The sequence below is a fragment of the Netta rufina genome (genome assembly GCF_964035555.1).
Source record: "Netta rufina genome assembly, chromosome: 14".
Lineage (NCBI taxonomy): Eukaryota > Metazoa > Chordata > Aves > Anseriformes > Anatidae > Netta > Netta rufina.
In genome coordinates this window covers 5,683,757-5,698,281 of record NC_140137.1, presented here as the reverse complement: position 1 = coordinate 5,698,281, position 14,525 = coordinate 5,683,757, and the positions used below count along the sequence as shown (strand labels likewise).

General features: G+C 40.3%; 1 protein-coding gene across 1 annotated transcript in view; it reads left to right on the top strand.

Moving 5' to 3' along the window:
- The window catches only part of SLIT3 (slit guidance ligand 3), a gene marked incomplete at both ends in the record, with an annotated part of 518,009 nt that overhangs the window by 262,888 nt on the left and 240,596 nt on the right, over window positions 1–14,525 (top strand). Inside the window, one exon of the mRNA XM_084295482.1 lies at window positions 5,630–5,701. Within this exon, the coding sequence (XP_084151608.1) occupies window positions 5,630–5,701 (72 nt within the window). The remainder of the gene's footprint in view (window positions 1–5,629; window positions 5,702–14,525) is intronic.

The following is a 14,525-nucleotide window of genomic DNA, read 5'->3' as shown; positions in this document are numbered from 1 at the left end:
ATTTTCCCTGTCTGTGGCTCTTTAACTCTGTAATTGGGTTATTTAATTCAGAAAAATGTAGGATAGAGTTGGTGTATAACATGCTGTATGATTTTATTTTTTTTTAACAAGACAAATTGCAGTCACCAGTTTGTATTAAGAACGTGCCCTTTTGCAGAGTAATTCTGCCTGCCTTTAGCCTGGTTGAAGGTAGGCTGAAGAATAGTCCATAGCCTTTAATACTGCAAAAAATCTCAAGAGTATTTATTTTATTTTACTTTGGTAAATGCATAAGACTGAAACACTTTTAGCCCAGAAATGCTGTTTGGTGGAAGGGTGTGAGCAAGCTACCAGTATGAATTAACTGATTCTCATTCTTCTCAGCCATGTGTGCTGTAACTGGAGTGAACCTAGTGTGCAAAGTATCTATTTCTTAGCACTGGTGGTAGCCATCACATTTTCTTAAAACCAGCACCCAGACCTTTCCAGACATTTCCATTGTTTGCTTAGCAAAATAAAACTGAACATAAACTTCCCAGTAGTAACATGTCAGGAAGTGATTGCGGGAAGCAACGGGTTACTTTGCACTCCGGCTGTATACAGTTGAATCAATCATTGCTTGTCATATGTTTTTCCATCAGCCACTGTAAGAGTTGTGTGAGAGTTCTCTGTGGTTATTCCAAAGGCACAGTAGAATTGTGGATAAGCTAGAAGGTACTTGAAGGAATCGTGTTAGACTAGATTGTCCCTTCTCTTTAGGGAACTTTGTGTTCCCTAAAACTTTGTGAACTTTGGTTCCACATGTAATGGTTAATTCTGTGAGTTTCCTGTTTTATTCTGCAATCAACATACAGTGATATGCTGGGAAAGATACATGGTAGGCTGTGAGCCATTTGCTCACAGGTTTTTTTTATGTCTTATTCAACTCCTGTGACATTCAAGGGAAGTCCCATTCTTGAATGGATAACAGTGGACAATGATTTCTCCTTCAGCCTTTTTGAGCAGGAGAAATAATAGGAGTGGCATTCAAGCACAAGAAGTATTTCCCAGACAAGCTGCTTTTCAGGCTGTCCTTCATTTAAAAAAGGGTTTTGAACTTCAGAATCTGTATACCAAAAAAGATGTGGAAAATAACTGGTAAATACACAAACACATATATACATTTTTTCCTCCTTTAAAAGGTAGATAACCTAAGCAAAATGCCATCAATTTTGATTTCCATATGCTACATCTAATTTTCAGTACCATTGTAGCTTTGGAAGCTGTATTGAAGTAGCTATTTTAATGTTTTAGATCAGTAGTCACAGTGAAGACTCCGTGTTCCAATTAACTGATTTAAGTTCTGTCACCGGCAAATTAAAAAGCTAAGGGGAGGGGAGTGTAATGTATTGTATGGTTGTGTTAAACAGTTGATGTTTCACATAGGATGCAACAGCTAGCAGTAAGTTAGACATTGGAACAGGCTGCCCAGGGAAGTGGTGGAGTCACCATCCCTGGAAGTCTTTAAAAGACGTTTAGACATAGAGCTTAGGGATATGGTTTAGTGGGGACTGTTAGTGTTAGGTCAGAGGTTGGACTCGATGATCTTGAGGTCTCTTCCAACCTAGAAATTCTGTGTGTGATTCTGTGTGTAAAGCAGGAAGCTAAAAAAACATCTGTAGCAAAGACTACAGAGCCACTTAGAAATCAGCAGTTTGGGTGTTTTTCCTTTCCAGTCGTTTTACCAATAAGGCTCTTGCAAGTCACATCTGAAGATCAGTGAAACAACATTATACTTGCAGGGGGAGATAATCTCTGTCCAAAGCATTTTAGTTGAATTAAAATAAAAACCAAAATATCCATTGACTTGCGCCAACTCCTGCCTGAGTCTGGGTTAGATTAATGTGTGATGTGCTGTGCAGTGAGGGCAGGAGAGCTACAGCTGCTGGGCTATGGACACTTGCAGTCAGATCTTGAAAGTCTCCATGGCCCCATTTGCCCACCTGTGCGCTGCGAGCCCTGTTCCTTGGGGGCCGTCGCTGCACCCTCCTGACTGTGCAAGCTGCTGGCTGCACCAGGCCAGCATCATCCCCTGCTGGGTTCTCACAGTGGCTTCCTCTGTGATCTGTTACCACAGCCTTGGCCAGCAGTGTCTGTCAGACAGGACAGCTGTGGGAGGGAGCAGGGGCTGCTTCCCCAAAGAGCCCGGGCCATAGTGAGGAGTGGCTGCTTTCAGAACCTCTCAGCCGTCCACACCTCTTGACAGTTGTGTGGCAGGTTGAACTGGGTGAAACTTGCCTCAGGTTATTAAAATCCCCAGAAGAATAATTAAATTTGAACACATTTGTTTGGCTCAACATCGTCTGTACTTACCAGGAAGCAAACGCAGGTGTGTCTGTTGTGGCTGAAGGGAAGTAACAATGTCCAAGGAGGGATTTTTATGAATCAAGGGCAAGTTTTCTTTCCCAAACCAGCTGACCATCAACACTTTTGGAGAACTGTTTGGAGAACCCTCAGACAAGTCTTTAGCTGAGGACAGTAACCATACATCACTAAATAGCTCTATTTTTTTCCCCTTGGTTTCCTACAAATTCATCACAAGGTGTTGGGCTTCCTGCTTCCTGTATAAGTAGGACCTTTATGAACAACAATATGCTAACACAGCATAGTGCTTAGGTCATCTGCTTTTGTTCAGTGTTCTCTCTATTATTGTCTATTAAAACAAGGATTTGGGAAATTGAATGTTTCTCTAAAGCTTTTTCAACACATTTTCTCCTCAAGGATCCATCGTGGATCAGGGCATGGAATTCATCTTCTGTTATGAATACATGCGGCTTAAAACCTTTGCCTAAGAAATAGGAAGTACATCAGCTATCATTTATTTCTCTTCAGATTCATTGTTTATTTTTTCTAGAGTATCACAATTCTTTATTGTCTGTCTGTCTGTGTAGTGTTTTGTTTTGTTTTGCTTTGGGGTTTGTGGCCTCACATTAGTTTATCTGTTTTTCTGTAGTTACTATTAATAACTAATGCTTATTTTACATACTGTCAGGGACAGCTTCCCGTTATGTCTGTAATGAGAAGCAGGGAATGAAAAGCTGGAGCTCTCTGATAAACTGTGTGGACAAGTTGCTCATTACAGCCCTCTACTCCTAGCAAATTTTGTGAAGTGCATGGGCTGAGCCTGGTGGAGTTTGTTTGCTTATGAAAAATGCTCAACAGGAGTTCGACACATGGTTAGGAAGCAAGGAACGCTTTTCCTAACCATCCCAAAAAGGCGTGATCGTAATGGTGAGAAGGCAGTTATGGAAAATGAAGCATGCAGTTGTGAATTTTCTTCCGTGCTGCAGCGCTAATACCATGCAGGTTGTCAGTTGTTCAGACCGCTAGAGATATTTATGAAATCGGTACACGATACTGGAGATTTAGAGAGGCGGTATTGTTAGCTAGAGAGTGCCTAAATGGAAAATAAAATTAATGCAATTTATGAGAAGATTGTCAGAGAAAATCAATCAATTTCCTACAATCTCCTGTTTTTGCCTTACTGCAGGGGAGATTGGAGCATAAGGAGAAAGCAGTGATATAAATTGGCCCTTTCAGACCATAATAATATTAGAAAAAATACTTTATTTTTATTTTTTTTAATTTATTTTTAAACCTGATTTGAAATAATGCACAATAAATACTGGACAAATGTAACTTGAGGTGTTGGTGGGTTTGATTTATTTTGTTTCGTCTTGCACTTCTACTTTTTCAATCCCTTTCTCCTTGAGGTAGTGTAGCTTTTTTGCCATCAGTTCTTGCTATTTTTTTTTTTTTTGACTTCCTGAGCAATTTTGTCACACTTTCACCATTGGCTCAAGTTCTGCTGTGCCTCACTGTCACACGTAAGTGACTTCTTGTCCCAAAATCCATCTTCAGCATAAGATTTCCTTCTTACGTGTCTGAAAAGCACTTTTCTTTCTACTCCTCTGCCTTCGGGTTGCCTGATCATTTGTCTGGGTTGAAGGTCTCTCTTTAAAGAACTAATATTTTGTTGCTAGCAAAAGAAAGGGGAGGTGAAGGAAGGGTCAGGGTGTGGATCAGTGTTAAACAAATTGTGAAGGTCACAAAGAATTTTAATCTGGCTTGAAAAAGAGACTTGTATCCAGCAGCACATTTTTGTTTGTGATAGTCTGAATGAACAATTGTGGCTACTTTGAGAATTTGGCGTAGACTGCATGACTGGTATAAATTGAATTAGTCTCATGACAAGGACATAGTCCCCTTTTTTTCTATCTGCCTGATGGAAAACAGAAGAAAGCCCTGCGTGACACGTCTTGACCTGCAGTGTCAATGTGGGCTTTTGTGACAGGCTCTGATTTCTGGCCTTTCATTTGATCAAGCCAATTTGGTGGAGGCTAGAAAGGAGGCTTGCTGCAACACAAAATGTACTTACAGCAAAGAGTATCTGGTGGCCAGTACAGATGACTGCCTTTCAGTCTTAATAACCATCAGAAAGCCAGGCTTTTTCTGAAATTGGGGCGAAGTCTTGGGTTTGTATGACAAAGTGACACAATCACACCAATTAAAGTGCTCTGTAACACCCTGTACTGAGGTATCACCTTTCTCTCTCCTTTCTTCCAGCCATCCCTGTGCCCTCCGTTTCCTCCTTTTGCTTATTTCTTCCATTTTTCTCTCCTCACCTGCTGCCTTCCTTTCATCTTTCTACCCTTAGTGCTTCCCCCCACTTTGTACCCAGAACCAGAGTGAAATCTCTCCCTGTCTTCCATGCCAATGGTGCTCCAGCAGAGAAATCACTGGGAGCACTCCTTTTCCTTAGCGTGATGACATCCCAGCTCTCTGGTTCTGTGCCTGGTTCCTTCCCACTCCCAGTGCCTGTTCACCTCCCCCTGTTGTCTCTGGCAGGGGTTGCACGATGGGAAAATTGCGGATGAAATATTTATAGTGCATCAAAGAAAGGGAAACACAACTGAATGCAGCTTAAGTAACAGAACCTCACAACTTTCGGGGCTTCTTGCTCCACCTGCACTCACCGTGTAGATGTAATGGTTGAACCTGAAATGTTTTCTAGCATTTAAAGTACCACAAAGACATTCTGAATTGCTTTTTTTTAATCAAAGTTTAAAATTCTGCTCTTCCCACTGACACAATGCAGTGTTTGTTCATTTTTAATGCATTGTACCTAGATCTTTTTTTTTTTTTCCCATAAATTTACAAAACAATCTAGGTAATAATTGCCATGGTTTTCTGGAATATTAATTTCAATTAATCTGAGAATGTGTAACCCAGTGTTTTTACAGCTCATAAACAGTAGTGTGGTGAGAAACATTTGCATTTACGCTATGGGGTTGCAATTTTGAGGCATAAGATTTATCTGCAGGTACTGTGACAGTGTGTCACAGCATTGTGCCTGTTTCATGCCCACATTTCAATTATGTTTTCTGAAAGGTCTCAATTTGTCTCAGACTCCGGTGGTTTTGGTTGGACAGTCATTTCAGCTCATGCCACAGACCTCTATGGAGACAACAAAAATTTAACGTACGTGTGGTGTAACAAATTCAGAAACATCTACTTTTCTAAGAATGTTTTGTTCCATTACATCACGTACATTTGAGAAATGTGTTCTTTTCATTGACATAATTCATTTTTTTTCTCTTCCCTTATCCAGAGACCTCAGTGAAAACCAGATAAAAGGAATTCCTAGAAAGGCCTTTCGAGGAATCATAGATGTGAAGAACTTGTAAGTAACCACTTCATTAATATATGTGGTAAAGAAAATTATCCCTTTGTGGTGAAGAAAATTACCCCTAGGTTACCTCTGGTAGTTACTATTCAAGTACAATGTGGTCAACTCTGCAACACAAAAGGGAGCAGTGGACCCTGCTGTGAACAGCAGGCTGTCATCAAGGGCCCCACGCGCTACTTTAGTCCACACGCACACTGTGAAACACACCTGGGGAAGTTTTGAGCAAATAAAAAGGTACACTTAAAGGCTTTACCTCTCCCTGTAGTGTTGCTTCAAAATCCAGTGAAATCATGATCCAAACCTTAAAGCATAGCCTTTTGGGAGGTGAGATTGAGATATTTTGCTTAACTAAAATTTGACAGTCTTTTGAAAATTAATGTTTTTTTACAAGCAACTAAAGGAAGAAAAATTGCTTTTGCTGTTTGTGTTAATGAAGCTTGTCTGTCTTAGATTGGCCTTTGCCATTTTATAAAATCTCGTTATAAAATTGTGTATAGAAAGACAGTTGGTTCTGTATTTCCAGGGCTGTTTATTTTGTGTAATAGAAATGCACATCCATGCACAAACACACCGTTGCGTTTCACCAGTGAATACAATGTGGATTGCAAAAGGAGATAACAGCCAGCAAGCTGGCAGAAAAAAAGCAGAATTTCCTGAGCAAACTGTCAGCCATGCTCAGAGCCATTGGTATTAGCAGAGTTACCTCACCAATAGCTCAGGTGGAATCTCAAACATAAAATGCAGTAAGGGTAGCATAAATAGTGTGGATTTTTTTACTTTACTTAGCATAAAAATCAGCTGAAGGGGATATAAAAAGAAACACATCTATGAACAGCCTGGCAACATACTTGTCCTCTCCCCTCCTCATTGAACCTCCTAAGTTCCCAAACTAAACTTTTTCTACAGGCAGCATGGAAACTGTTAAGGGTGGTCAGCATGAGTCAGAGCACCACCACATCTGCATCCCAGGGCCAAGCACAATTCTTACACTTTCTCTGTAATAATGCTGCATTGCAAGTGTTGTCACATCACTGAGTAGTGCAAGGGAAATGGTGCTACAAGACAAAAGCTGCATCTTACCTCCCCCAGGCTGGGAAAAATAGGCACAGGAGCAATGCTGTGAGATGCTCCCTGCTTTCTCTGAGCCCTCTGCAAGGTTCCCTTGGACTATTTGGCAAAAGGAGAATGTGAAGACTTCTACATGTCATGTAGCATTAACAGCTGTATCTGCAGGCATTTGGCACGCTAAGCTTGTGATTCTTCAATGGTTTGCTACTTTCTTCTATTCAACAGTGAGTTCAGATTTTCAGGCATGGTGGCTTTTTTCCTGAATGCCATACTGAGAAAGCACCTCTTAAGGAAGTACGTTACATTCATCTAAACCTGGGCTTTTATGTTTCCCTTCAGTGGAAGAGTGTTAGAGGACCTGTGTGAACAGGTCTAGTTCTTAAGACAGGAAGAAAGAGTGAAAACTCCGGAGAATATAGCTTATCGAGGGGAAGAGTTTGTGGATTTTAGACAAAAGCACAATGCTTTTGTCATGTTAGAGTGAACTTTACTTACTCTGTGTAATCTAGAGGAACAATAGATGGTGTTTTGTTTCAGAAAATCTAACTTTCCCAGCCATAATTCACTGTTAGTTGTCCAACTTCATTTAAAATAGCAAAGTTTGCATTCAGAGTTGATTTACACCTCTCTGGTGAGCTGTCAGAAAAATCACAGGTGTTCTTTGATTTATGCAGCCAGCCTCAGCACAGAAGGAATCGGGGTCTCACCTTTGCGTGAGCTGATATCAAGGGATGGCTGGCTGGAGTACTTACACAGACTCTATAAATGTCAGGATCTAAAGCTTTAATAAAAATCGTGACTGTCAAGTTAGGCAGTATCTATTATTTTGCTGTAAAAGGCACAGTATCAGAAGGGCTTCCTTGCAGTCACTCTTTCCACCTTTCAGCAATACTGATGTTATCCCAGAGACAAAATAATTCTGGCTGGAAGCCACCTCTGGAGGTCATCTAGTTCAACCTCAAGCTCTGTAGGAGCACAGAGCCCAGTGCTCTAATTAACAGATCTGCTTATTTCAGCCACAAGTCCTGATTATTGTTTAGACACGTAGCAGGAGAAGCAGACTTTTCACTAAGATCTGCGTTTACTTCTTGCTAATGAATGCTTGAATTTTATGTCCCGAGTGGTTCATTATGATGACCATTACTTCCAGTCAAAGACCAGTGGCCTACAAGTTGCTGAGAAAAAATGAGACAAAGTCTTGCTGTTGGAAACATTAAAATTTCTACAGCGTTAACTGAGGGTGTGATGCAAGTTGAACAAAGTTAATATTTAAAACCTTAAGCAGAAAGCTTAAACATGCCAGTTCCCATTCTCAGCCTGGCTTTGGCAGCCAACACGCTCCCTTCAGAGTCACAGAAATGACCATGCCAATGAGCACGAGTGTTTGAGCACCTAGAGGAAGAAAATGAGTCTCTGCTTTTCAGTGCCATTCAGCTGTTCGAACACCTGCACTGCTAATCTCCTGGTGGCTCTCTGTCTTATATGCACTAATGTGATAGCAGCAGGCTTGGCTGTTTCTATGGTTATCAATTTGCAGATTTATTGTACTGGTTCAGAGTTCTTTCAGCCTATAAAGCACGTTTTTAAGGGATCTTTGAGACTTAGACAAGAAGCAGCTACATATTCCCCCATACTCCTCAACCTTTTCTAATTTATCTTTAGAACTTACGTAGGAAAAGGCTGGCATTGAATTATCTCTGTTTTCATGGCATAACATTTACCATGGCCTCAAATTCTAAGTTTCATGGAAACAAAAAAAAAATACCTCTGTAGGTATTATAATAGGAACACACAACTGGTAGATCATATTAAGGGCTCCAAAATAACACTGTTTTTAACATCAGCTTGGAAAGGTTCCCTTCATAAAAATTGTACAACAGTTGATGCAGGAGACTAAGGCAGGGCACAAATTCCCTTTGGATACAGGAAATACACAGTGCAGGGGCTTAGTAAGAATTAGAGCAGGCGCTGTGGGCAAACTTAGCAAGAACAGCCCTACCTCAGCATGGCCATAGCAGCGAGCCCCACAAAAGGAGTATAGTGGTGTAAACTGACTGACTGCGTGCTGCTGCATTGCTGGGGAAGGACAGCAAGATGTTGGGGATCACTGTCTAGCAGCAGGACTGCAGAACTGGAAAATACAGTTTTGGCCATTTAGAAAAATTAAACATTAAGATGATAGGAAAGGAAAAAATTAAGAGTTAGAGAAAGCAGTGTTTTAGGATATTTTTCACCATGCCTTTCTTTTTGAACGGTGAAAGCTTTTCATCTGTTATTCTCTTAGCAAAGCAGGGAGCTCAGGAAAATGGTCTCACATTAGGGCTATGCTAAATAAGAGCTTTTAAATGTCATGGAGGCCAATGTTTTGCACAAGACAGAGACAAAGCTGAGGCTGGTGAAATGAGGATTTAAAACTCCCAAGGGGGAGACGTTTAGTTGTGTGAATTATTTTCATATGAAGAGTTTTCTGCCATTTGACTGTGAAATGCAGAGCAAGAATCTGCTCGGAGAAAGAAAAATCTAGTGAGTTTATTTCTAATTAAAATGTAGAAACAATTATATGGCTTTTAGAAAGTCTCAGGAAATGTCCATTATGAATAATGCATTTATATAGAAATCTGGCATGAATTGACACTTTGCAAGTATTGTAGAATAGATGCCGAAATGCTGCTCACTGGTCGGATAAAGGGTTGAACAAGCAAGGGCAAGAGAGAGCCAGTTTGCAGTGCACACCTGTACTCAATTTCTTACAGAACAGGAAATGTTTCTTGCAGGAATCTAGCCCCAAGTAAAAACGCTTATTTCAAGAATTAAAGAATATAGATTTGGGTCTTGTTGAGCTTTGGGCTAACTCAGCACTGTCAGCAGTGGTCTTCCATCATAAAAATATATAGAGTCGCTGCTTGGATTTCTGCACGTTTCCCCTGCTTGTTTCACATCTTGGCATCCAGCTGAGTGTTTCTCTGCTGAAGCATTCCTGCAATTTGTGTTGAATTCGGCCTGCCCAGTCCACTTTGCTGAGGGTAGGCCAATTCCCAGAACAGGAATATGCGGAAGTTGAGTCAAACAAAGATCCTGTACTAGCAGAAGCCATTCTGTGAAGATGCTGCCTGTGCATACTGGCGGTGAGCTCCCAGCTTTTCCTCTCATTGTGCTCTCTTCAGCGCTGTGAAGCTGACAGTAAGCAGTCGGGCTGCATGGGGATCGCAAAGCATTGCAGAAACAATCATCTTGGAGCCATGATGATGTCAGGGCTAGTGGTTTTGTAGGGATCACTCCTCCATAAGAAATGCACAGGACAGATTTAAAAGATCTGGGCACCTTGCTGCCCTGTGTCCTTTTGCTGTCTCCTGGCAGAATTTTGGTCCTTTCTTTTTGCAGCATTGCAGTAAGGAAAATCAATAGGTTTACCAGCAAGCAGAGAACTGTCTGAATTAAAATGGCAACACTCTGGCTGTGTTTCTCCAAGCCTTTGCTCCTTTGCCACTCATTCTGATCTTGCACCTTCCAGACTGAAGGAAAAGCTACTTCTGTAAACAGTGCGAGTGCAGGCGAACATCTGGGACAGGCAGAGTGCCCTGACATGCTGTCAGCACCTCTGCCTGCGCAGCCTCCAAGACCCACACCAAGGAGCAAATGCTGATGGCAGGGCCAGGTGGTAGGAGCTGGCCCGTATCTGTACCGGTACAGGACCACGGAAACGGACTGATTGAGTGAAAGGAAAACACGCATAGGTGCGCAGTGTGGTTGCAGGGAGAGCAACAGTGCAGTGGGGTGAAGGGGGAGTCAGGCTGACGGTGAATGCCACACAGAGCTAGAGCCACCTTCAGTTACAGTTACTGATACATATGCCTTGGGGTTTGTTTGTGTCATTTCTTGTTCTTGAGTCACTAGAACGCAGTGCTGTGTATATCCATCTTCTGTCTTTTTCCTTTTATAGGCTTTTACTAAAAGATAGAATTCTGTAGCATTAGGATGCAGAAAAACACAAGCTGACAGGTTTATCTGCTATGATAATGTGGGCCCATTGCACGTGTCCAAATATTTTGCAGCCATACATAGGATAATAGCTCATATTACTGCATCCATATGCCACTTTCCATATATCCTGGGGCCATTTGGGAAATTGTGGGTAATGTTCTGCTCTATAGCCCTAAAGATTCCCTTGGAGGAAGAAATTCAACGTTTAGTGTGTTTAAAATATGCAGATATATGTCAGTACATATGTAACATTTACCACTTCAGTAAGTCAGTACACGTTTATCTTCTGAGTAGTTACATTATCTGTCCAACATAAAAAATTAGAGCTATATAAGTAGTACTAAATATATTTGTGACTATTGGTTTCAGTTTCTTATTTGCTAAATGGCTTTTCTTGGAAGATACCCTCGCTTTTTCTGCATGCACCTACTATTAGCATTGATCCACATGAGTTTTACAGAAATTAAACATCTAGATTGCACATTCAGGTTTTGGAAAAAGCTGATTTTGCCCTTTACATTGAAAGGTATCTTGCATTCACCTACACAAAACAAAAATGTTCCTATGTCATTTTTTTTATCCATTGCAACTCATCACTGCAGAGTGTATTTTTAATATTCACCATTCAGCTATAGAATAGGAATAATAAAATATACCTGTCAAATTAATTAAAATGATGAATAAGCTCAAGAAAATGATGATTGATACGTGTGCAGCCATTTCACTAGCAGAAAGAAAATGATTGTGAATTATTTACTGTATGTAAATATTTAGTATATCTCCATGAAAGGTTGTACTAGAAACTAGTAATAGGAACTACAGGCTGGATTCTCGAAGGAAACTATTATTCTGAGCCCTCTGAAATTTCTGGCTTAGATTTCTTGACATTTACATACAGCCTTCATTTCTACTGTTGCTTTTGCAGTAAATAAATAAATAAATAAATATAAATTAAAAAAAAAAAAAAAGGGAAGACGAAAGTTGGTGAGATTTTCCACTTGTTTGGTGTAAAATCTGGAATAAATCTACTGAAGTCCATGCTTGACCTTAAGTAAAAGCAATGAATGGCTGGAGGAAAATCAGTTACTGCATGGTGGCTTGTGCATATGCTTATGTATCTTTCAGTAGCCTGAAAAATAGGTGTCAGTACATGATGATGTGCATAAAAGGCACAGTATATTTTTAATATCAATAAATTCAAATTTTAATAGCATCAACGTGAAATCTGTCCCATAATACAAATTTCTTTGATCTCAGCTGGTGTTTTAAAGTGTTTTCAGAGCTGGCAAAAGAGTTCAGAGGTAATGAAACCAAGTCAGATATTTGGAAATACTTGCTAGAGACAAACATCTTGCAGTCTTTAGCAGGTGAAAAGATGAAGAAAAAATACGTTAATAATTAAAAAATTGTTAATGATTTTCCCTTCTGTTTGTAAATTCACACTGTACTACTTCACAGTGTACTCCTTTCTATCTCCTGTATTAGTATTCACTGTGATAGTGACTGTAAAGAATTGAAGAGATACCTCTGTGGCCTTCACGTTTGCTTTCCTGAACATTCTATTGTAATGCAGCATTATTGTAACTTTAACATGTTACTAGCTTTCCTCTTTCCATGGAGAAACATCACCTGCGGTGTAAGTTAATTTTATAAATATATTAGTTTGAGCTTTTGCCATCTGTTCTACCTCTTATAAACGCAAAATGCATGTATTCCACAATTACCCCATTAAAAAGATATGAGTGATTGAAATGCACATGCCTGTTCCCAACACAATGCAGAATGCATCTAAGGTGAGATTTACAAAACCAAGCACAAAGTCTTACTCGTAAGTGGACAATTTGCAATAGTGGTGTTTATTTCCTTACGTCTTTGCTTGGTCTCATGCAGAGGGCCAGCACGCCAAGCACACAGAACTTCATTGCCTTATTGGCCTCTGAAGAGTCATGCCCCGCTGTTGCAGGGACTGACTATGGCTGCATATCATAATTTTGCTTGGGGAACTGCTGCTAGCTATACAGCCTGAGGACAGTTTGGCACAGATGCTGCTTTCTTTCCGCTTTTCTAGTTCATTCAGTTCTGAATCATTAACATTTAAAATCTACCTTTCTAAATAACCTGTCTTCTCCTATTTTTTAGTAAAACTTGGAGGCAAAATGCAAGAAAATCTGAAGGCTGTGCAGCCTGACTTCTGGCAGGCAGGGAGATGTAGGGAGGAATTGCATTTTTGCATCAGTCCCCAGCTGAAGGTGCCTTACTGCTTGCCCTGTCCCTTTTACAGCAGGAACATCACAGCTGCCTTGGAATAGTGCCTCCTGAATAGCCGTGTTCTCTACCAGGTTATCATGATAGTCAAGCAATGTTACATTTTCCAAATGTCATTACAATCCTGACACTTCTGCATGTATCTGTTTTTGCATCGTAAGGAGACATCATTATTCAAATTTGGGAATAAAGTTTAGAGGAATTTTTGCACTGTCTGCTGGTGCTAAAAGGTCCCAGTTCAGCAGTAATCTTGCTAGCTAGTGAGCCAATTTCAAACTTCATAGAAAACTTTTTTGAATGCTCTGCAGCAGTGTTGTGTCAGCTCTTCACCTGGCGAGCTGCAGGGATTGGTCCCAACCTGCAGCATCGTCCTGTTTTACGAGAGGGGCTGCCAAAGAGAACACTGCTGGCTTTCTGTGTTCCTGAACAACCCGGGATGGTCCCAAGTGCATAAGGGCAAAATAGCAGAACTGTACACAGACTAATAAGCTGCAAATTCTGCAACACGTGATAAATACTGGAAAACTCCAGAACTATTTAGTGAAGTATTTAAATGTTTGCTGTATTTGCTAGTACGATTAGGCCATGCTCACATTTTTTAGAACACATCTTGGTTTATGTAATCCCCTTTCCCATGTCCCTAGCTAATAAATAAAACACCAGGTGGATTAGCCAGCACAGAATGATCTTAAATCTGTTGAATGTGCTAAACTACCATTTGTATCTCACTTGAGATTGATTTCACAGGTTTGAAAACACACCACTGATGTGTTTTAAATGAAAACACCTGCATTAAGTAGAGTGGCTGTCTGCTCTGTTCTTCTGTCCCACTGCGTTTCAGGGCGTATTTGTTTTGTGGGTGCCCGTGGTTGTGGGCTCGGCCAGCCACGAGGGACCTGTCACCAACAACTCGTTAAAAGCCAAACCATCACTGCCAAGAAACACATTTCTTCACTGCAAAGGTTGCTTTATCCTAAATAAAACGCCAGATAAATAAAAGTAGAAATACCTCTTAAGTGTGCTCTGCCAATAAAATAGAAGTACATAATCCAACAGTATGTAGTAGTCTAGAATATCTGTGTTGGTAGCATTTAGTATGGTGACATTTAATATTTTTTAAATCTTTAATATTTTGATGAGAATCAGAGCAGAATACCTCCATGATAACGCTATACATAATTTTGATTCACTCAACTTTTTATTCATATGTCTACTATAATTTTCAGTATAAGTTTTCAGACAAACCACAGATTTTAAAATATTTACTGCAGGCTTAAGATAAGCATAAATACCAATTTTATATTCTTATTTTCAGGAAATGCATTTGAAACATCATTTAGAGGCTGCACTTTCCTTGTTCGCATGGTAAAAGCCTAACACTGCTGACAAGAAAGACAAAGTGTACCACACAAGCCTAAGCTGCCCCTTCCATCTCCTTCATATTCTGTTCTGATCTTTCCTATGCTTTTCATTTTGCATAATTTATTGCCTTCGCCTGCCTAAG